This window comes from Oryctolagus cuniculus, chromosome 15, assembly GCF_051225735.1.
Source record: "Oryctolagus cuniculus isolate XC-2025 breed Fujian yellow rabbit chromosome 15, ASM5122573v1, whole genome shotgun sequence".
NCBI lineage: Eukaryota > Metazoa > Chordata > Mammalia > Lagomorpha > Leporidae > Oryctolagus > Oryctolagus cuniculus.
In genome coordinates, this window is record NC_142881.1 from 89,840,525 (window position 1) to 89,864,027 (window position 23,503).

General features: G+C 46.6%; 1 protein-coding gene across 4 annotated transcripts in view; it reads right to left on the minus strand.

The window, feature by feature from the left end:
* Positions 1-269: 269 nt before the first annotated feature.
* The window catches only part of BMS1 (BMS1 ribosome biogenesis factor), a 47,542-nt gene continuing 24,308 nt past the window's right edge, over positions 270-23,503 (minus strand). For all 4 annotated transcript variants that reach the window (XM_008250050.5, XM_008250051.5, XM_070058143.2 and 1 more), the window contains exons 14-23: positions 16,947-17,020; positions 15,200-15,373; positions 13,388-13,576; positions 13,121-13,301; positions 12,877-12,935; positions 12,024-12,146; positions 9,353-9,500; positions 8,540-8,715; positions 1,245-1,406; positions 270-779 (exon numbers count right to left, since the gene is read on the minus strand). In XM_008250050.5, the coding sequence (XP_008248272.3) occupies positions 555-779; positions 1,245-1,406; positions 8,540-8,715; positions 9,353-9,500; positions 12,024-12,146; positions 12,877-12,935; positions 13,121-13,301; positions 13,388-13,576; positions 15,200-15,373; positions 16,947-17,020 (1,511 nt within the window). In that variant the 3' untranslated portion in view covers positions 270-554. The remainder of the gene's footprint in view (positions 780-1,244; positions 1,407-8,539; positions 8,716-9,352; positions 9,501-12,023; positions 12,147-12,876; positions 12,936-13,120; positions 13,302-13,387; positions 13,577-15,199; positions 15,374-16,946; positions 17,021-23,503) is intronic.

Below are 23,503 nucleotides of genomic sequence, written 5' to 3' on the forward strand. Positions count from 1 at the left end.
CGTAGCTCCAGCCATTGTGGCCAATTGGGGAGTGAACCAGTGGATGGAAGACCTCTCTCTCTCTCTGTCTACTACGGTCAGTGATCAGAGAATACAACAGAAAAAATAAATCACCTCATAGCCTTCTCTAAACTTCTGCATTATAGAGGAGTCTTCCAGTTAACAATTTTTTCCCTAATTGGACAATTTATCATGAGGGTGGTAGAATAAATCATTCTTTACAATCAACTGCTAGGCATTCATCCCTAATAAAAACTTCCAAGCCAAAATGAACAGAAAAATATTTTAATGATATTTTAGTAGCACAAAATAATTAATGAAACCAGGGTGGCTGGAGGAAAGTAGAGTCCACGGAACACAGGTGACATCACCTTGCATCCCTGTATCACTGGAAGCAGAGACGGGGCGTGGGTGCCACCAGCACAGCCCTCACGGCTGTCGGAAGGCGCAGTCTGGGCGCTCTGCCGACGGCGGGCTCTCTGGGCCTCACGCTCAGCGCCTGCTGTTTGCCACACGACATGCTGGACCCCGTCTGTCTGCGCTCTGAGGCCTCTTCAATTGCTCCCGGCGCCCTTGAGGCTGGACTTCTGGTTTCTCTTCTCCTTCTGACCCTGCATGCGGAAGAGCTTCTTCCTGAGGTCCTTCTGCCGCTTCAGCTTCTCCTCTTCCTCCTTCTGCTTCGCTCGCAGGTGCTCTTTGTTGTGCAGGTGCCGCTGCTCCTTGGCCTTCCTCATCTTCTGACTGTGCACCGTGCTCAGGGCGTCCAGCAGCGCCCGGATCTGACAAGGACAAACCCCGGTGAGCAGCAGGAAGCCCCCACAGGCACGGCATGCCTCCATCTGACCTGCCGGGCCTCACGCCTCCACAGATGTGTCAAAACTAGACTCCCGCCGTGCCCCAGGTGTATAGGACCCTACTGCGAGCCATCCTGAACCAGGAATGCAGTTTGCATGGAGGTACAGGTGCGAGCACATTAAACCCCAACCACCAAAGCGTCCACAGACACTGTGCGCAAGCAGCTGCGAGTGAGTCACCTGCTGAATGTGTGCGACTCCCCACCCACACGCACAAGGCAGAGACCAAAGAAGGGAAGTGGACTCTGGCCCCGCTCCTAACTTCCAGCTCTGGTGCCTCGAGCAAGGGTGGCCCTCACGCTTCCCTGGTGAAGCCTGGGCATGCAGCAGGCTTGCCAAGTGTGCCTCTTTCACTTCTACATGCAAGGCGCAGCAAGCTGCCGCCCGTACCTTCCTCTCGTGAGGCTCCCGGATGACGGCTGGTCTCACTCGGTCCTTTGGCACCTTGCCTGCCTTCGCCTGAGTCTTGGGCTTATTCTTAAATGGCAGGGCCTTCTGCAAGGCCTTGGGAATGTGCAGCGAGTTGAAATGCTTCCTTTGCCTCAGGATTGGCTGAAAAGAAAAAAAAAACAAAACAAAACAGACTGAGCTATTTAAATTATGACCTGCGCATATTCAAAACTTTGACACTGAATCTCAATAGCTGGACTCTCCCGCAAGATCAGCAACACCAGAGTCTGCTAACTGTCAAATTTGGATGCAATCACCCACCAAATACAGGGGTCTCAATGGACATCCACGACTCCAGGAAAACAGAGGACCAGACAGAGGACACTTACAGCTCTCCTAGGAGAGCCACTGAGCCCATCTGCCCAGTGTGAATGACAGTCTCCACGCTCAGCAGACCCAGGGTTCCTTTCAATGGACGATGCAGGCCTTATCTGTGGGGCACCGAAGCCGCTTGCCCCAGCCTAACGGGAACAGTTTAGCTCTTCACCGTGACTATCACCCTGTCTGGATTTAAGGACATGTCTCTTCCTCCAATTGGCAGTCAAAGCATCCCCACCCTGATTCCAATAAGAAGCTCAACGTCACTGTTTCTGGTGGAACACTGGCCAAGTGAGATTTCAACAACAGGGCAAGCCCAGACTCTCCATACTAAATCTTCAAGGTAATCTTAAGTTTCATGCTCCAGATGATCAAAATTCTTAACTGCCTCAGAAATACTGCTAATAAGTTGAAAGAATTGCCCTTGGTCTTCACCAAAAGTCAATATTGACTATCTAAGGAATATTTCTGTTATATTTTAAACTTTATTATTAAAACATCATCTACACCAATAAATTAGCAGACTTTGTTTAGGAACTCAAATTACTGTAGAACTAAAGAATTCAGAGACCTCCCCATCTCCATATCCTGTAGTTTATTTTAATGAAAATCATGTAAGATGATCCAAAACTTTATTAACTATTTTTAGAAAAAGTAATGCCTGGGAAACATCAATTTCTAGTAGAATGGCAGACTGATATCCTGAACTACTCTCTTAATACAAAATAGCTGAATATCCTAAATGAAATCTTTTCAAATGCATTGCTAGATTATGAGGAAAATAATGAAAGTTTTCAGAGACCAAAATCTGTATAAAATAGGAATCTAGATAGGCACTGCAAACCTGAAATTAAAGAAATAAATAAACAAACTTAGGAGGCCAACTGTTGGCAGGGATGTGAACAATGAGAAACTCAGGGCAGCCACACTGCCGCTGAGCACACACCACCCTACCCTGCGCCTCATCCTGGTTGGTGTGGCTTCAACTACAGGCGTCCACAGAAGAAAGGGACAAAGGAGGTACAAAAGTAGAAAAAATTAGCAAAACAGCAGGATTAAATACTCACCTATCAACAATAACACTGACTATAAAATAGACTAGACTCTCCTATTCAAAGACATAGTGGTTAAATGGATACAAAAATAGGATTCAACTATTTGCTGCCTATAATAGACCCCATTTTAGCTTTAAGGACAAACACTGGCTAAAAGAGAAGAAGATAGTTCCATGCAATTAGTAACCAGAACAGACTTCAAGTCAAACAGGGTTACAAGAGACAATAAAGGTCATTATTCAATGATAAACGGGTCAATGAATCAAGAGGGCATAATTGTAAAGGTGGATCCAACACATAGGCATCTAAATAAATGAAGCAAATATTAATGGGCATGAAGTAAGGAATGGCTATATAACTTTAATATCCCACTTTCAATAATGAATAGAACAGTCCAGAGAGAAAACTACAAGAAAATACTTGACTTGGATTGCACTCTAGATCAAGTGGACCTAAGAAATAAAATCAGAAATATTCATCTAACAGCAGAATATAGATGTGCATGGAACATTACCCAGCATCTACCATATTCAACCACAAAACAAGTCTAAACAAATTCAAGAAGACTGAAATCATAGCTAGTATTTTTTCTGATCTCAATTGTACGACATTAGCAATTGTAGGAATCCTGGAAAATTTGCAAATAAGTGGAAATTAAACAACATACTCCTGAACAACAAATGGGTCAAGAACAAGATCAAAACGTAAATTTAAAAGTATCTCGAGGGGCTGGCATTGTGGCACAGCAGGTTAAGCCTCTGCCTGTGATGCTGGCATCCCATCCTATATGAGTGCTGGTTTGAGACCCGGCTGCTCCACTTCCAATCCAGCTCCCTGCTAATGGCCTGGGAAAGCAGTGGAAGATGGCCCAAGGGCTTGGGCGCCTGCAACTGCTTCGGAGACCTGGAAGAAGCTCTGGGCTCCTGGCTTTGGCCTGGCACAGCTCTGGCCATTGGCAGCCTCTTGGGGAGTGAACCAGCAGATGGAAGATCTCTCTCTCTCTGTCTCTCCTCTTTCTCTCTATAATTCTTTCACATAAATAACAAATAAATCTTGATGAACAAACTAAACCCAAGGTTAGCAAAGAAAATAAAGATCAGAACTGGAAGTTGGCATTGTGGTGCAGTGGGTAAAGCTATGGCCTCTGGTGCCAGCATCCTCTATCAGTGCAGATTTGAGTCCCGGCTGCTCCACTTCTGATTCAGCTCCCTGCTAACGCACCTGGGAAAGTAGCAGAAGGCGGCCCAAACGCTTGGGCCCCTGAGCCCACATGGGAGACTTGGACAGAGCTGCAGGTTCCTGGCTTTGGCATGTTCCAGCCCAGGCTGTGTGGCCATTTGAGGAGTGAACCAGCAGATGGAAGATTTTTTTTTCTCTCTTTCTCTGTATCTCCCTCTCTCTCTAACTCTGGCTTCCAAATAAATAAATATTTAAAATAAATGATAAAATAAATAAAATAAAATATGATCAGAATAGAAATAAATCAAACATAGAAAAAGAAAAACCACAGGAAAAAAAATCAATAAAATCAAGAGTTAGAAATCCCAATCTAGACTAAAACTCAAATACATAAAATCAGAAATAAAAGTAGAGACATTACAGAGACACATTAAAAAGGATTATGAGACAGTTATAAACAACTATATACCAACAAATTGAATACTCTTGAGAAAATGGACAAATTTCATTACAGAAAAAAATATTAAGATTGAAGTAGGGGGTCTGGCGCTGTGGTATAGTGGGTAAAGCTACGACCTGCAACACCAGCACCCCACATGGTGCCAGTTTGAGTCCCGGCTGCTCCACTTCTGATCCAGCTCTCTGCTAATGCCATTGGGAAAGCAGCGGGGAGCTGGGTCAGAGGTGGAGCAGCTGGACACAAACCGGCACCCATATGGAATGCTGGCATCACAGGTGTCAGCTTATCAACTACGCCACTACACGTGCCCCCAGCATCCTTTCTTGGTAAAGACTCTTTCCATGGTTTTGGTATTGAAGGAAAGTTCTTCAGTACAATAAAGACCACTGAGAAAAACCCACAGCTAACATCATAGTCAACAGGAAACAACTGAAGGCTTTCCACTAAAAGACAGTACAAGATAGGGATGCTAGCTTTTTTTTAAAAGAATTTTCTTTCTTTTTTTTTTTTTTTTTTTTTAAGATTTATTTTATTTATTTGAAAGAGTTACAGAGTGAGGTAAAGACAGACAGAGAGAGGTCTTTCATCTGGGGTTCACTCCCCAAATGGCTGCAATGGCTAGAGCTGAGCTGAGCTGATCTGAAGCCAGGAGCCAGGACTTCCTCTGGGTCTCCCACATGGGTGCAGGGGCCCAAGCATTTGGGCCATCTTCTACTGCTTTCCCTGGCCATAAGCAGAGAGCTGGATGGGCAGTGGAGCAGCCAAGACTTGAACCAGCACCCATACAGTATGCCGGCACCACAGGCCAGGGATCTAACCTGCTGTGCCACAGCGCCAGCCCCAGAGATGCTTGCTCTTACCACTTCTATTCAACATAAATAAGGTACTAGCAAGAGCAATCAGATAAGAAAAAAATAAAAGGGCACGCATCCTGGAAAGGAAGAAGTAAAATTATCTCCATTTGTAGATGGCATGAGCGTATATGCAGAAAATCCTAAAGACTGAATAAAAAAGACTGGTTGGAACTAATAAACGATTTCAGAAAGTTACAGGTTACAAAATTAACATACAAATAAATCAGCAATATTTCTATATGTGATTAAGATCCAGCTGAAAAAGAAATCAAGGAAACAGATTCTAGGGCAGAAGTTTGGCACAGTGGTTTAGCTACTGCTTAAAACACCTGCATCTCATATTGGGAGTCCCTGGGTGCAAATCCCAGCTTTGCTTCCAATCCGGCTTCTTGCTAATGCACACCCTGGGTGGCAGCAGGTGATGGCTCAAGGACTTGGATCCCTGCCCTCCATGTGGGAGAGCTGGATTGAGTTTTAGGGTCCTGGCTTCAGCCTGGCCCAGCCCTGGCTGTTAGGGAGTGAACCAGAAGTAGATATAAGTGTGTTTTTCTCTTTCTATATGTCTTTCAAATAAGTAAAATGAATAAATATTTAAAAGACAAAAAAAAAAAACACCTCATTTAGGAAAGCATCAAAAATAAACAAATAGAATCTTAGGGATAAATTTAACCATGGAAGTGGAAGATTTGTGTGCTGGAGACTAAAAGACAATGATGAAAGATGAAAGAATGGAAGACAACACAAATAAATGGAAAGGTATCCCATGCTAATGAATTGGAAGAATACTGAAATATTAAATTAATATTCAAGCAATATACAGATTTAACACAATCCTGTCAAAATTACACTGGCACATTTCACAGCAACAGAAAAACAATCTTAAAATTGAAATGGAACCATACAACACCCCAAAGAGCCAGAGCAATACTGAGAAATTTTTTAAAAGTTGGGGGTCCGGGCCGGGGCTGTGGTTAGTGGGTAAAGCTGCCGCCTGCAGTGCCGGCATCCCATATGGGTGCTGGTTTGAGACCTGGCTGCTCCACTTCCTATCCAGCTCTCTGCTATGGCCTGGGAAAGCAGTACAAGATGGCCCAGGTCCTTGGGTCCCTGCACCCACGTGGGAGACACCCGGGGAGGCTCCTGGCTTCGGATTGGCACAGCTCCGGCCGTTGCGGCCAGCTGGGGAGTGAACCAGCAGATGGAAGAGCTCTCGCTCTCTCTGCCTCTCCTTCTCTCTGTGTGTAACTATTTCAAATAAATAAATAAATCTTTAAAAAAATGGCCAACCAAATATGACCAAGACAGAAACAGAAAATCTAAGTGCCTTACAAACATTAAAAATGTAATCAGTAACACACACACACACACACACACACACACAAGCAAAGCTGGGGTCAGGCACTGTGGTGCAAAGGGTAAAGCAGCCATCTGTGATGCTGGTGTCCCAAATGAAAGCCAGTTTGAGTCCTGGCCACTCTGCTTCCAATCCAGCTCCCTGCTAATGTGCCTGGGAAGCCAGTGAAAGGCGGCCCAAGTTATTTGGGCCCTGCCACTCTTGGATGGTGTTTCGGCTCCTGACTTCAGCATTGCTCAGGCCAGGCTCTTGTAGCCATTTAAAGGAGTGAGTGAATCAGTGGATAGAAGATCCTTTCCCTTTGTCTCCATCTCTCTAATTCTTTCAAAAATAAATTAATTTAATAAACAAAGTTGGAGGCATCATACTTTCCATTTTAAAATTATACTGCGGAGCTATGATAATCAAAACGATGCTGGGCCAGAAAGGGCGTGGGGGGGGGGGGCTGGCACTGTGGCACAGGGAGGTAAAGCTGTTGTCTGGGATGCTGGCATCCATATGAGCACCGGTTCATGACCCACCATCTCCACTTCTGATCCAGCTCTCTGCTATGGCCTGGGAAAACAGTGGAGGATGGCCCAAGTACCTGGGTCCCTGCAACACATTGAGAGACCTGGAAGAAGCCCCTGGCTCCTGGCTTGGGCCTGGCATAGCTCTGGCTGTTGAGGCCATTTGGGGAGTGAACCAGCGGATGAAAGATTTCTTTGAGCCGGCGCCGTGGCTCAATAGGCTAATCCTCCACCTTGCGGCGCCGGCAAACCGGGTTCTAGTCCCGGTTGGGGCGCCGGATTCTGTCCCGGTTGCCCCTCTTCCAGGCCAGCTCTCTGCTATGGCCAGGGAGTGCAGTGGAGGATGGCCCAGGTGCTTGGGCCCTGCACCCCATGGGAGACCAGGAAAAAAGCACCTGGCTCCTGGCTCCTGCCAGGATCAGCGCGGTGCGCCGGCTGCAGCGGCGGCCATTGGAGGGTGAACCAGCGGCAAAGGAAGACCTTTCTCTCTCTGTCTCTCTCTCTCACTGTCCACTCTGCCTGTCAAAAAAAAAAAAAAAAAAAAAAAAAAAAAAAAAAGATTTCTTTAACTCTGACCTTCAAATAAATACACAAATCTTTAAATAAATAAATGATGCTGGTAAAACTGAATTTTCACATGCCAAAGAATGAAGCTGAACTCTTATCTTACACCATACACAAAAATCCACGCAAGTGGCTAAAGACCTAACTTTAAGACTGGAATTCTTAAAACTCCTAGAAAAGAACATAAGAAAAAAGCTCAACATTGGCCTTGGCAATGATTTTTTGGCTAAGGTACCCAAAGCCCGGAATAACAGAAGTGAAAACAGTGGGGGCTACATCAACTTCCACATCCTTTGTAGAGCAAAAACGATTAACAAAATCAAACAGGCAACCTACAGACTCGGAAAAACATCTGCAAACCATGTATCTGGGAAGAGTTAACAGCCAAAAAAGAACTCTTATAACAGAAAAATAACCCAATTTAAAAAATGTGCAAAGGATCAGAACAGACGTTGCTCCAACGATGGAAAAACAGCCAAGAAGAAATAGGAAGGTGTGGGTTAAAGGGGGCAAAGTAGCAGGGAGATGCAGCAAAGTCGAGAGATGCACAAGAGAGGACCAGACTTAATTCAAATGCATCTGCATTTGGAATTCTTATTAAGTAGGTTTTAGCTATTCTTGTCAAAAAAAAGTTACTATGTGATATGGCAGATATGCTAATTTGCTTCACTACAGCAACCATTTTACTATCCATCTGTATCCCATAACATCACATTGTAAATGTCAAAGTACGACATAAAATTTTAAACATCTCTTTTACAAACCAGAGAGAACCACCATTACCATTTTCATGCTCTTTTCTAAGATAGGCCATGAACAGACAGCTGCTAAATTTCACATGAGACGGCATAGGGGAAAATTCTTACGAGACATCCCCATCCATGTGACCCCTGATCTGGAGGGCACGCTGTCGTCACCAACAACTGCACACACACCCAGTACCTTATACAGGGAGTCCTTGTTTGGCTTCAGCTTGATGCCCTGCGCAAGCCTCAGCTGACCTGTGGTCCGCATTCCTGACCACGTATCTTTCTCGCCCAGTGGTTTTAACAAAGATGTTACGGGGTTGTAGAAGGCTGGAATGGAGACAGGATACCAAGTTCGCATGAAGACGATATCTGGAAAGAGAGGAGACTTACTGTAACATTTTCAAAAGAAGATTCACATTCATCTTGCCAAAAACCCACAAAAACATTTACTCCAAATTTCTCTACCTGGTTGCAAAGTATTTGAGAGGGACTTTACCAATTAGACTACTCTTGTTTTCTTTAATGATTTACTTATTTGAAAGGCAGACAGAATAAGAGAGGGAGACCAATCTTTGGTCCACTGGTTCACTCCTCAAATGCCCACAACAGAGCCAGGACTAGGTCAGGCTGCTACTGGGAGGCAGGAACGCCATCCGGATCTCCCATGGGGTTGCAGTACATCCACTGCCTTCCCCAGCAGGAAGCTGGATTGGAAGCAGAGCAGCAGGGACTCAAACCAGCGCCCCAGTACGGGATGCCAGCAAAGCAAGGGCAGTTTAACCAGCTGCATCATGCCAGCCCCTGAACTCCTCTGTGCACGAAAAACTTGTCCTGCCTGTGAGCCGAAGGCCGGCCGACACAACGTGAATCAGCACTGCGTAAAGGCTGGGAGCAGGGAGAACTGGAGCTGAGACTGGGCTGCCAAAGACCCAACTCCAACCTCTAATCAACCAGAAACCAGCAGTGGCAGCGCCCCACCATCACACAGCCTGCCAAGGATACTTACCGCTCATCAGCAACTTATCCTCGAAGCTGGCCCGGAAAGCGCCCTCGGGAGCCCGGAGCGCCTTCTTGATCTGTCCCCTGATTCCACTGACAGTTCGAATCACAGCACCTTCAAATTTGGCCACTTCCAAAGCTGAATTAAACATTCCCTATAGGCACAAATACAGACATACAAAGTCACTTCCTCAAACTGTTAGCTCATAAATATACCCTTGGTTAAAAAACAACTCATTGAGGGTGATAAAGTTAAAATATTTTTCCTTCTAACAGTGGAACTACTGTGCCAAAAAGAATGCAACTCTTTTATCTTCCCCTCGGGAACATTAATCAAGATTCTCCTGTGGGCTCATTAGCATGTCATTCCGGGTATCGCAGTAGAAGACAAGAGCAAAGACGCATTCATCAGTATCATTCTGTGGACTGAACTGGCCTCAGCAGCCGCTGCTGGCCTCTTGCAGACAAGAATGCCGCTCAAATCCTGTTGCTTCGGTGCTCTCACTTAGAAAACAAAAAGAGGGGGTGGGCATCTGCTGCGCACACCCCTGTCAGAGTGCCTGGTTCCACTCCCAGCTCCTCCACTTCTGATCCTGTTTCTTGCTAATGTGCACTCTGTGAAGCAGCAAACAATGGTTCTAGTACTTGGGTACGACCCAAGATCGGAGATTGGGTACGATCCAGATGGGAGATTGAGTTCCAGAAGCCAGGCTTCAGCCTGTCCCAACTCTTGTTGAGATCACTTGAGGAGTGAACCAGTGGATGAAAGATCTCTGTGTTTCTGCCTTTCAAATAAAATAAAAGTTGAAAAAAGAAAAAGATCTGGAGAAATGTTGGTGGTATTATTACAAGAACATTTTACGATCCATTTAATTCTTCATAAAAAAAAAGTCTGAGGCAGGGAGATGAGAAAGTTCCCATTTGCTGGTTCACTCCTCCCATGCCTGTAATGGCCCCAGACTCGGGCTGAAGCCAGACACCAGGAACTCATCCAGGTCCCCTACCTGAACTATTACTTGCTGCCTGCCAGAGTTCACACGAGCAGGAGGCTGGAATCTACAGCCAGGGGTGGGAATGGGACCCAGGTCCTTCAATATGGGATGTGGGCATCCTTCGCTTGTTACTAAGCCAAATGCCCACCCCAAATCTGCTTTTAATGGAAACATTCTAACTGCTGAAACTTTATACTGCTGAAAATACTGCAGAAACAGCCTATTCATTTCTCTGGACCCTTGCCAAGGTGTTTTGCAAATCACTTCATCTATTTTATACCGAACTGTGAAAAATTTACGATTTCCTTCTTTTCTTTACATAAATCAAAAAGGTATGAAACTAAACTCAGTACTGGCTGAAATTACACATTTTCTTTTTTTTTTTTTTTTTGGACAGGCAGAGTGGACAGTGAGAGAGAGAGAGACAGAGAGAAAGGTCTTCCTTTGCCGTTGGTTCACCCTCCAATGGCCGCCGCGGTCGGCGCGCTGCGGCCGGCGCACCGCGCTGATCCGATGGCAGGAGCCAGGAGCCAGGTGCTTTTCCTGGTCTCCCATGGGGTGCAGGGCCCAAGCACCTGGGCCATCCTCCACTGCACTCCCTGGCCACAGCAGAGGGCTGGCCTGGAAGAGGGGCAACCGGGACAGAATCCGGCGCCCCGACCGGGACTAGAACCCGGTGTGCCGGCGCCGCTAGGCGGAGGATTAGCCTAGTGAGCCGCGGCGCCGGCCAAATTACACATTTTCAATTAGTCCTATGACAGTCTCACATGGAGGTAATAAATGATTGCCTCAATTACTGAAAATTCCTCTTTTACTTTGCTTTGAGATTTTTGAGCATATTTAAGTAACACAGAGACCAATATACAGATGTAAGCTGAAAAAGACAGAAGGTTAAGTTTATAAAATATTTCAAAGACTTTCCTAAAAACATGAGACCTGAATTTAGAAGTACAGGTTTAGCATTTCCAATCTGAAAAGTTCCAGAATCCAAAACTTCCTGAGTGTCAAGATGACCCCAGAGTAGAAAATTCTACACTTCACTTCATGTGACTGATCACAGTCAAAATGTGTACGCACTAAAATATTGTATAAAATTAGCTTCAGGTTATGAGGAAAAGGAGTATATGAATAAGTGTTTAGACCTGGAGCCCACCCCAAGATATCCCACTATGTATATCCAAATCCAAATCTCCTAAAGTCTTCAAAAATCTGAAGCCTGACACACTTCTGGTCCCAAGCAGTTTTCTTTGTACTTTTTTAAAAAAAAATTATCTATTTTTATTTATTTGAAAGGAAGAGTGAATGAGAGAGAGAGAGAGATAGACAGACAGACAATGAATCAACCTTCCACACTGATTTGCTCCCCAACAGCCAGGACTGGGTCAAGCCAAAGCTCGGAGCTAGAACTCAATCTGGATCTCCTGCATGGATGGCAGGGATGTAAGTACTTGAGCCTTTACCCGCTGCTTCCAGGGTGCCCATTAACAGGAAGCTGGACAGGAAGTACAGCCAGGACTTGAATCCAGGCACTCTGCTATGGAATGCAGGCGTCCCAAGAGGCAGCTTAACCTCTGTGCCACAATGCAGACCCGCTAAGCATTTGGATAAGTATTACTTAACCCGTATTTCCTTCCTCCTTTAAAAATGTATACATTTCTAAATACATGAATTCAAAGATATACAGACCTTAATAAATGAAGTATTTTTGAAAATTTTATATGGAAATCCAGTTAGCTTTAATTTCTTCACAATCTTTATGGATTTATCCAGGTCAAGGACAACACCTGTTGCAGCAATTCGGAAATCAGGCTAGAAGGAAATCCCAAAATTTGAATATAGAAATAAGCAAGAGAAAAACTACAATTTCTCTGATACAATTTCACTTACAGTCATCTAAGAAAGACTATGTGAACATGCAAAATAGTATTTTAACAAAAGCCATCTAAAACTACAATACTGGTAAGCCAAAATGAACTACTTTCCCGAGAATCATTCCATAATAACAAAATCTTACAATAACAATCTATTTGTAATGAAAGAAAAAATGAAAATTAGACTTTTAACATTTAAAAAATCAAATTTTGGACCCCCAGGGTGGGTTCCACCTGCTCATTAGTCCATCTTCTCTCCAGTTAAATGGGGCTGACAAAACTTGTTCTGACTGGTCAAACAGGGACTGTGAACATCCTTTGCTAAGCAAGCATTACAAGGGGGCAGGGTCATGTCTAGTTTGTATGCGATGCGGCCTCAGTATCCAGTACAGTGCTTAGCACATGGTGAACACGACTTAAATACTTTAGATACGTAAGACAAAAACGTAAAACGGCATTATCAGTGCCATCATAATTCTTCTACCTTCCTCTTCTGCACTCTCACACCCTACTTACAAGGATGCAGGAAGATCAAAAGCCAACAGAGATCTACTAGATATGACACATTAAAGATGAGTCATTCTCAACTTGGTTTCATGTAGCTAATAATTCATATTCAAAATCCATTTCTCAGACATCGGCTGAAAGGAAAACACGCAGATACTCACCATCACGCCGCTGACAGACTGTACTGCCAAGAAGCCAGTTCCCTGTGGAGTGATAGGACCTTGAGCAAAACAGAGAAAAATAGAGTGAACGGCAAGTTCTGGATTCCACATTACAGATATACTCCAACCCTTTCCCCCACAAAAAGAAAAAATCTTATGAATTGGGATCTCAAAAAGGAAAAGTGCAAAACTACCAGTACAATGATAACACCTAAAATGTCGCAATTAGCCAAGTCCCATTTACCCCAGAAGGTCGCTCCACAGTGCATGTGCTGTGGGGTGTACTTCAGAAGCCTCTGTCTTCCGTTGTGGTCTTCGATATAATAAAGTGGGATGGTCTGAAATCTCCTCCACCCCACAGAAAAAATGATGGGATCTCGGGACTTGAGGATCTTCTTATACCAACGATGTTTCTTGAGACGCATCTGCGGGGAGGGAGTTCAACAAAATATCTGCTGAAGCGCACGTGGCGAGGGCCTCCGTGGCTGGGCATGTGGCTAAGGGCACCTACCTGCACGTATCCAACGTTGCCCTCACTGTTGCCCAAACCGCCCAGAATAACTGGGTAATGAGGGTCAAAGTTGAGCACAAATTCACAGGGAACGTTTTCAAGCTCAATTCGAACATACATCCCAGGTCGAAAACCTTCATACTGGACTCTGGCTTCATCGTCTTGGTCTTCAAATTCTGCCCGGTTAAGCTGCATATAAGAGGGGGAACAATAATTACACCCCATAATAAACCTTTAATAAACATAACATTAGCAAAAGCAGTTTCTAAATGAACTATGGACAGAACTGTTTACATTTTATCCCAATTAAAAGATACATTTTGGGGCTGGTGCTGTGGCACAGAGGGTTAAACCACCGTCTCCAGTGCCGATATCCCATGGGGTGCCAGTTCACATCCTGGCTGCTCTACTTCTCATCCAGCTCCCTGCTAATGCACCTGGGAAAGCAGTAGAAGATGGCCCAAGTGCTTGGGCCCCTGCACCTGTGTGGGAGACCCAGATGAAGCTCCCGGTTCCTGGCTTCAGCCTGGCCCAGCCCCAGCCATTGTGGCCATTTGGGGAGTGAACCAGTGGATGGAAGATCTCTGTCTCTCCTCTCTCTAACTCTGCCTTTCAAATAAACAAATATTAAAAACAAAACAAAATAACATTTTACAGCTCTACCATTTGTTGAAAATATGTCTCAGCTATTTTCTCCTGTTTGCTCCAAGAGGGTAATCAACTCTGGGGAAACTCCTGAATGCTGGCTGGCAGATGCCCCCAACTTCCCCTTGCTTTTACTCCCCAGTTCATGGTCTCCCCTCTCCCTCAACCACCCAGCCTGGCCTCCCTCATCCTCTCTCGCAGCAGGGAACACTCTTCTGACTAGAGGAAGGCCTTGCTTGAGTTGCCGCCTGCCAACCACACTTCACCAGCTCTTTCATGTGAACGCTCTGGCCTACAGGGATTCTGGGTGCCCCACTAGGAAAGTGCAATCAGACTCTCACCGTCACCTGTGTGCACATCCTTGTGTGTCCCTCAGGGTGAGATCAGTGCCTCAAACCGCCTGCAGAGCTCCCTCACCCAGGAGGCCACACCACCTACCACCAGCTCCCCTCGTGGAGTTCAACAGGCTCCCTTTATCTCCACTGCTGACCTTACCTGAGATACTCCTCTAAACCCGGACCACCATGAGCTTCTGGGAAGCCTCTCTTGGAGAGCATAACCCACTGGGCCACAAATCACCCACCCGCTCGAATCTGGGAGCAGTCAAAATGTGAAGCAAGTGTGAGGTTTAAATGAACACCTGCCTCAAATCACTACACGGTGACACCCTCGTTTCTGCTTCCTTGGAACCTAAGGCTTGGTACAAAAGAGGTACCTGGGGCCGGCGCTGTGGCCTAGCAGGTAAAGCTGCCACCTGCAGTGCTGGCATCCCAAATGAGTGCGGGTTCAAGTTCCAGCTGCTCCACTTCTGATCCAGCTCTCTGCTATGGCCTGGGAAAGCAGCAGAGGATGGCCCAGTGCTTGGGGCCCCTGCACCTGCGTGGGAGACCCAGAAGAAGCTCCTGGCTTCTGGCTTCAGATTGGCACAGCTCCAGCTGTTGCGGCCAATTGGGGAGTGAACCAGTGGATGGAAGACCTCTCTCTCTCTCTCTCTGCCTTTCACATAGAAAGGGAAAAGGGCACTAGCCATTGCTCTGGTGACCTGCTGACTGAAGGAGAAAACTCACTCCATGCACCTGGACCTGGAGTCCCAGGAGCAGGTGAGAGCACCACGACCCAGACAGCAGTCACGGCCCCGAGACGCGGCTCACACAGCTGTCGCCTTACCTGTGCTTGTTTCTGCATTTCTCCTTTGAGATCATCGAAATACGTGCTTTCTCCTTCATCGTACTCTGCATCAAACAGCTCCTTCAATTTTCTCTTCTTATCCAAATGCTTTTTTTTGGCAGTTTCCTCTGCACTGGGGTCAAGTTCTTCCTTTTCTTCTGCTACATCTTCAATCTTAAACGTTCAGGAGAGAAGATGTTGTAGAAGTTTAAACTCTGAGGTAGATTTCTAGAAAGCTCTAATGGGTTGTAAAGACCGGGGAGTATTGCTACAGGACACAGCTGTCTGCAGGTGCTACCATTCACTGCCATTCCTCAGTCTGCCTGTGGACTGAAGCGTGAATACAAGCAGAAGCAGACATTCCCAACTCAGGTGCTCCCAGACACTGTTTTGCAAAAACAACAGGGAGAAAAGAAAATCTTTTAAACTGATATTTAAATTTAAGAAAAGGGTGGTGGCAAAAAGAACAGTGGTGAGAAAAATCCAGGAGGTAAAACTTCCTGGAATGAAAGCCCATAAGGAATCTGGTTAGGGTTAGGGTTAGGGCAAGGGTTAGAGCCAAGTTTAGCTTTAGGGTAAGGGTTAGGTTTAGAGCAATGGTTAGAGTTAGGTTTGGGGCAGATGTTAGGGCTTGTGGGGGTAGGGATAAGGGTTAGGGGTAGGGGTAGGGGTAGGGTAAGAGTTAGGCTTAGGGTTAGATTTAGAGCTAGGATTAGGGGGTTGGAGTTGTGGTATGGCCAGTAAAGCTGCTGCATATAATGCCAGCATCCCAGGTGGGCACCAGTTTAAGTCCCAGCTACTCTATTTCTGATCCAGCTCTCTGCTAAAGTGCCTAGGAAAGCAGAGGATGATGGCCCAGGTGCTTGGGTTCCTGCACTCGCATGGGAAACCCAGAAGCTCCTAGCTCCTGGCTTTGGACTGGCCCAGCTCTAGCCACTGCAGCTATTTGGAATGGAAGATTTCTGTCTGTGGATGGAAGATTTCTGTCTCTCCCTCTCTCTCTTTCTCTGTAACTCAGCCTTTCAAATAAATAAAATAAACCTTTAAAAAGAAGTTTATAGAGCTAGGGTTAGGGCTAAGGATTAAACCTAGGGTTAGGGTTAGGATTAAGATTACGGCAACCATTAGTGTTAGGTTTACAGCTATGTTTAGAGAAAGGCTTACAGATAGGGTGAGAGGTATGTTTTGAGTTAGATTTAGGTCTGGGGTTAGAGTTAGCATTAGGTTTATGTGTAGGTATATTGTTAAAACTATAGCTATGACTAGGATTAGGACTTTGGTTAGTTCGGTTTAAGGACAGATTTCGGGTTGGGTGGGAACAGGGTTAGAGTTACGGTTAGGGCTAGGGTGAAGGCTAAGTTGAGGACTTGGGTTAGGGCTAGGTTTAGAGTTGGGGACAGTTATTGTTAGGTGGAAGATCAGAACTAGGGTTAAGGTTAGGTGTAGGGCTACGATTACAGCCAGGATTCGGTTAGGGCTAGGTGCAGAGTAAGGGTTAGGATTAGGGCTAATGTTAAAGCTAGGGTTAATGGTTAAAGCCAATTTCATGGTTACTTTTATGGGATACATTTATGTGATCAAGTAGACAATTTTTTCTGTTCCCACATGCCCACACGTCCAGGAAGGCACGTCACCATCCGCTCAATAGCCTACACAGACAACCAGTCAGACTTGCTCTCTCAACACGGGTCTCTCGGAACACACTGACCACAGATCAAGCTGACGGCCGGCCACGGCAAAGGCATACCTGAGTATCTGGGCCTGATTTCCCTTTGTGCACATCCCCCGTTTCCAGGTCTTCAAAGTCACCATAGAGCTCCTCTGGGAAAAGAGAGAACAGCCAAACGGCACCACCATGAGTAAGGCCCACGTGTGACATCAGCACCTCCCAGCCCAAGTAGACCGTGTGCTGTCAGTAAAATGGTGCTGTCCCATCTCTGGTGCCATCGCAAGCCCCCAGCGCTAACTTGGGCTCTGGCCCAGTCACCACCCTGTACACTAAGTCTGGCCTCTCCAGGACGCAGCCTGGCTTACTAGGAGTCAGGTGAACAAACGGGCCAAACACAAGCCTCAGCTACACCCCTACCCTAACGGGATTCGTGGTTCCTGCTTCCCCACCCCTGCAAGGCTATAACAGGACCTGCTTCCTGCACACTCTCTTTTCCCTTACTGCTCTCTCACCTTCTCCCTCCAGCCTGCTAGGTGTCCCCCTATCGGATAATAAACTTTTTCCTTAACTCTGGTGTTTGGTGTGTGTTGTGATGGCCTTTCACACTCTGCACTCCAAGCCTCATTCTTCCTGCTCCCATTACATACGAAAGAAACCTATACCCAAAAAAAAAAAAAAAAAAAAAAAAGGACTAGCATTTCATCACCTATCTGGGTAAAGTAAATGGACCACACGCCACATTTCCATACTTTTATGGTTTTTTGTACTGTTTTGGTTTTTTCTTTTTAAAGATTTATTTCTTCATTTGAAAGGCAGAATTACAGAGAGAGGGAAGGACAGAGAGACATATTTCATCTGCTGGCTCAATCCCCAAATGGCTGTAGTGGCTGGGGCTGGGCCAGGCCAAAACCAGGAGCTGGAACTCCAATTCGGGTCTCCTACGTAGGTGGCAGGAGCCTAAGAACTTGGGGACCATGTTCCCCTGCTTTCCCAGGCACATTAGCAGGGAGCTAGATCAGAAGTGGAGCAGCCGGGTCTGCAACTGGAGCTCATATGGGATGTTGGCATCACAGGCAGAGCCTTAAACTGCTGGGCCTCAACGCCAGCCCCTCACACTCGCTTTCTAATCTCGCTTTGCCAGGAGTGATTTTTCCAGTATAGGTACTGAACAGTCTATATGAGAGACACAAAGGTGGCAAGCATAGTCCTCCAGGTTAGTCCCAAAGCCAACAGTTTAACGAGGCAGCTGGCATTGTGGCATAGGGAGTTTAGCTGCTGCCTGTGACACCAGCATCCCATATCAGACTGTTGGTTCAAGTCATGGTTGCTCCATTTACATCCAGCTCCCTGTAAATGTACCTGGGAAAGCAGTGAAAGGTGGCCTGCATGCTTGGGCCCCTGCTACTGATGTCGGGGACTCAGATGGAGTTTCAGCTCCTGGCTTCAGCCTGGCCCAGCTCTGGCTGTTGCGGCCTTTCGGGGAGTGAACCAGCAGATGGAAAATCCCTTTCTCTCTCTTTCTCCCTCTTGTTATGCCACTCTGCCTTTCAAATAAATAAAATTAAAAAAGAAAAGAAGAGAAAAGAAAAGAAAGAAAGGAAAAGCCATGGCTTGTTAACAGCAAATGTGAAGAGTCTCAATAACTGGTTCAAGAAAACACAACCATGTAACACACCAAGGTAAAATTTTAGATAACAGAAGGCAGAGAATTTAGATCAGGAGTAGAGCCCAAAATGGTGCTGAGCCTACAGGAAGAGCACATCTATCCATCATCCCTTTGTTTTTTTGAGGCTCCGGGTTCCGTTACAGTTTCTGCTGTTAAAAGCAAACAGTCAGCTCCTCTGGGAAGGCAACATTTAGAAGGCTATTAAAACATTTTCACGTAAGAAAGACACGCATAGAGATGTAATTGATGGGAAGCTCCTATTTGTAATAAACACAAAAAGCAAGAGGGTAAAACAGGAACAAACCTAACACTGTTGGGACTTTAACTAAAAGGACACGAGGAACAGTCATCAGGCGACACTTCACGGTGCTTCCTTTCCATGGGAGCCACTGCGCAGAGCGCCTGCTTTAACCATACTCCGCGAGACAACCCGAGGGCCTGGGCATTGTAAGCACCGCCTACTGAACAAACAGTGATCACACACACTCTGTTCCGGGGCAAAATGCACAGAGAACTGCCACTACTCAACAGTAAGAAACAACCCAAGTAGAAATCCGTGCAAAGATGGCAACTAAGCTGATAATGCTCATCAAGGAAATATGTTAAAAACACAAATAAATGTCACTACATAGCGATCAGAATGGCTAAAATAAGTAAGAGTGAGAACACCAAATACTGGCAAGGATGCAAATAAAATGGATCACTCATATACTGCTTGTAGAAATATAAAATGTTCTAACTATTCTAGCAGTCTCCTCCAAAACTAAATATGCAATTATCTCTTGATCCAGTTTTTGCACTTTTGGATTTTTAAACCAGAAAATGGGAAGTCTGTATCTATATAAAAACCTGAATAGAAACATTCATAGCAGATTGATACCTAACAGTCAAAAACTACAAGCAACCTAGATCCTCTTGTTTTACTTATATATTATTTATTTGAAAGGCAGAGAGACAGAGACAGACAGAGATCTTCTACCAGCTGTTCCCTTCCCAAATGCCCCTGAACAGTCCGAGCTGAAGCGAGGAACTCAAGCTGGGTCTCCTACACAGGTGGCAGTGGTCCAACCTACTTAACCCTCATCTGTCCTCTACTGCCTCCCAGGTGTGCCTTAGCAGAAAGCCTGGGACTCTGATATGGGACAAGGTGTCCCAAGTGACGCCTTAACTGCCCGCCCAGCACCCCACCACCCACACCTGTGCCATTTTCCTTTGATGGATGAACAAACTGGTATACGCATACCACAGACTGCATTTGGCAATAAAAAGGACACCAATTTAAATAGCTATTCACAAACCAAGTCAGCTACACAGGAACTAAGGAAGCCAGGAGAGAGAGCACCATGCTTGGTTTTAGCATGACAATATGAAAAGCCACAGTGAGGAAGGCAAGAAGATTTGCTGTGGCATCTCTCCCCCAGCTCCAAGTGGCTCCGTGTGGGTGTGGGGAGAGATGCCTCCCGCTCAGGGGAGGAGGAGGGAAGTAAGTCCACACCTCAGACTTGAAACCCAGTACCAGGCCTGCTACAGTGGAACCCAGAACCACACAGGGGCCTCTGCTCCTAGGCCAGTGTCTGCAGATAGGGCCTCTGGCCCCTCCTCAGCGAGGTCATCAACAGACCGCATGCACCAGCCCTCTCTCCACCTCTGGCAGACAGTGAAGCAAGATTCCAGTCAGTGGGGAGTAGGCTGGCAAAGTGAATTAAAGACTTCACCTTGAAGCCTGGTGCCAGGCCTGCTGCAGTGGGATCCAGCGTCTGACAGAGGTCAGGGCTAACACACTAACACATTGACTGTGTTACACTGGGTGAAGCTGCCCCTTACAATACCTGCATCCCGTATCCGTGCCCTTGTTCAAGTCCTGGCTGCTCAGCTTCTGATCCAGTCTCCTGCTAATGCACTGGGAAGGCAGTGGAAGACGGCGGCCCAATGACTTGGGCCCTTGCCACCCACATGGGAGATCAAGATGGAGTTCCTGGCTTCTGGCTTTGGCTTGGCCTAGGCGTGGCTACTGAGGCCACTTGGTGGGATGAATCATTAGACAAAGAGCTTTTGCTCTCCATCATTCTGCCTTTTAAGTAATAAATCTTTAAAAAAGGAAGAAAGAAAAACAGACACAGCCTCTACCTCTGCTCCAGTGTCAAGCAGGTAAGCCTGATAGGACAGGCTTGTTCTCGCCTGTATCAACATCAGCCTCGTGCAGGCCAGGCACACACAACCTGAGACCATGCAGAGGGAGGCGACTGTGAGACTCAGGTGTGACACAGCTTAGTGTCAGCCAGGGTGGCTGAGGGGCTGCCAGTATCACCTCTCCCCAACCTAAGGCAGAAAGTGAGAGTGAGAAGACTTTAACCAGGGGGGAGTAGGTCAGGAAAGGGAGCTCAGGGCTTTGCCTTCAGGCTCAGTGCTGGTTCCACCACAGTGAGACCCAGCACCAGAGGAGACCAGCGGCCCCTATCCACAGCCAGAGCCTCTAGACCTGGTAGGGTAGTGAGTGTTACAGCCTGTATCACCCCTAGCCTCATGTGGGCTTGGCATGCGCCAAGGACCCTGTAACCGCAAGACTCAGATGCAGCCCAGCTTAGTGTCAGCCTCTACAGCCAAAGGATCTTCTTCACTACCCTTCCACCAACCACTGAAAACCAGGAGCAAGACTCCAGCCCCTAGGGAGTAAGACACACCAAAGCAAGCACAGGACTGCATCTTGGAACTGGCCAAGACCATCACTGGGCAGATATGAATGGTCCCGCTCCAGGCCAGTGTTGACAGATGGAGACTCTGAACTTGCCTCGGTCCCAAGTGGAGATCTATGGCCCCAGTCTACTACACAGCATCAGTTGTGGCTTGCTGCGGTAGCGTCAAGTCACAAGTCCACTGCAGCACCAGGCAGCCCACAGCAAAGTGGGACTTGGCCCCACCCCAGCCTGCACTGGAGTTGATGAGCTGTGAGCTCTGGGTACGATCTAGTGTTGCAGTGTCTGGGGCCACAGATCTTCTCTTTCCTCCCCTAATCCCAGGCAGCATTAACATAGACAACTGTCTGCCTGGGGCAAGATAAGATATTTGGGTACACAGAGCACAGAGAAACCAGGAGATGGCTCCAAGAGGGCCTAGCCAGACTTTGGTCCAGTGTTTTGGGACTTGAGTCACATTTCTGCCAACATGGGTACCCAACTGAACCCTCAGGGGCACCAGTGTAGTGCTCTCACAACTCCAGCCACAGTGGAAGGCCAGCACTCCCAGAAGGCCAGAACCTGTGTGGACCCCACCCCATCGGCCAGTACTGGCCCTGACATCGCGGCTGAGACTGACAGGAGTGCCCCACAACTCCACTGACTGCTGTGGGGAAGACCTAGGAAGAATTCACTACAGCATCTAATGGAACCAAAGCCAAAATAGCTACCCAGTGGGAACCTAAGACGTCCTCAGAGAAGAGCCTTTGACCAGAAGCCACTCATGAACAACTGCTTTGTCACATGCACAAACACCAGCAGAGGAACACGGGAAGTATGAAAAAGTAAGGCATCAAAATCTCCTCAAAGGAGCCACGTTTTAGTAACAAACTCCAAAGAAAAGGAGATTGAGGAAATCTCCAATAAGTAATTCTAAAGATTATAAGGATATTCAAAATCATACAAGAGAACTCAGTTGAATGAAATCAGGCAAGCAACACATGATATGAACAAGAAATTCAGGAACAAAACAGAAATCTTAGAAATGAAGAAAGCAGTTAAGTCAAATAAACAATACAAATGAAAGCCTCAACAGCAGACTAAGTCAAACACGACAAAGTTACCTGCATGTGAAGGCAGGTCCTCTGACACATCCCAGCTAGATGTTTAAAAGGTAAGAGCACCTGGTATAGCAGCTAAGACACTGCTTGGGACACCCATCAACCATACCAGAGTGTCCGAGTTCAAGTCCTGACGATGATCCCAATTCCAGCTTCCAGCTAAGCTACCCTGGGAGGTAGCAGGTGATGGCTCAAGTAGTTGGATCTTTGCCACCAACTTGGGAGGCCCAGACTGAGCTCCTGGCTTCTGGCTCTGCCGTGGTCAAGTCCCAGTCTCTGTGGGCATTTGGGGAGTGATCCACTGGATGGGAGCTATCTCTGACTCTCAAAAGTTAAAGACAACAGCAGCAGAGGAAAACAACTCAACAAAACTGATTTATCAAAGCACCAGACACTGTCTGACCTCATTTGTATGAAGTCCAAGACCAGGCAGACACATACGTGGTGGGAGCAGTCTGTAAGTGGCTGCCTGGGGGTGGGGGTGGGGGTGGGCTACTGATGGCAAAGGCACACAGGCGAACATTTGGGGTAATGAGAATTTTCCTATTCCTTTTGGGTGACAGGCACAGGGCATACAATGATTCAATAAGCTGAACATTAGTCATACCACAACTTTTAAAAAGTGCTTTCCTTAACAAAAACAACATTTTCTTTTCTAATCCCATAATTAAGGAATACAAATAAAATCACAGATAATTAATTTCTTTCTTTCTTTTTTTTTTTTTGACAGGCAGAGTGGACAGTGAGAGAGACAGAGAGAAAGGTCTTCCTTTTGCCGTTGGTTCACCCTCCAATGGCCGCTGCAGCCGGCGCACTGCGCTGATCCAATGGCAGGAGCCAGGTACTTCTCCTGGTCTCCCATGGGGTGCAGGGCCCAAGCACTTGGGCCATCCTCCACTGCACTCCCTGGCCACAGCAGAGAGCTGGCCTGGAAGAGGGGCAACCAGGACAGAATCCCGCGCCCCAACCGGGACTAGAACCCGGTGTGCCGGCATCACAAGGCAGAGGATTAGCTTAGTGAGCTGCGGCGCCGGCACAGATAATTAATTTCCTATTCACTGGGGCTGGCGCTGTGGTGCAGTAGGTTAATCTTACGCCTGCATCCCATATGGGTGCTGGTTCTAGTCCGGCTGCTCCTCTTCCAATCCAGCTCTCTGCTGTGGCCTGGGAAAGCAG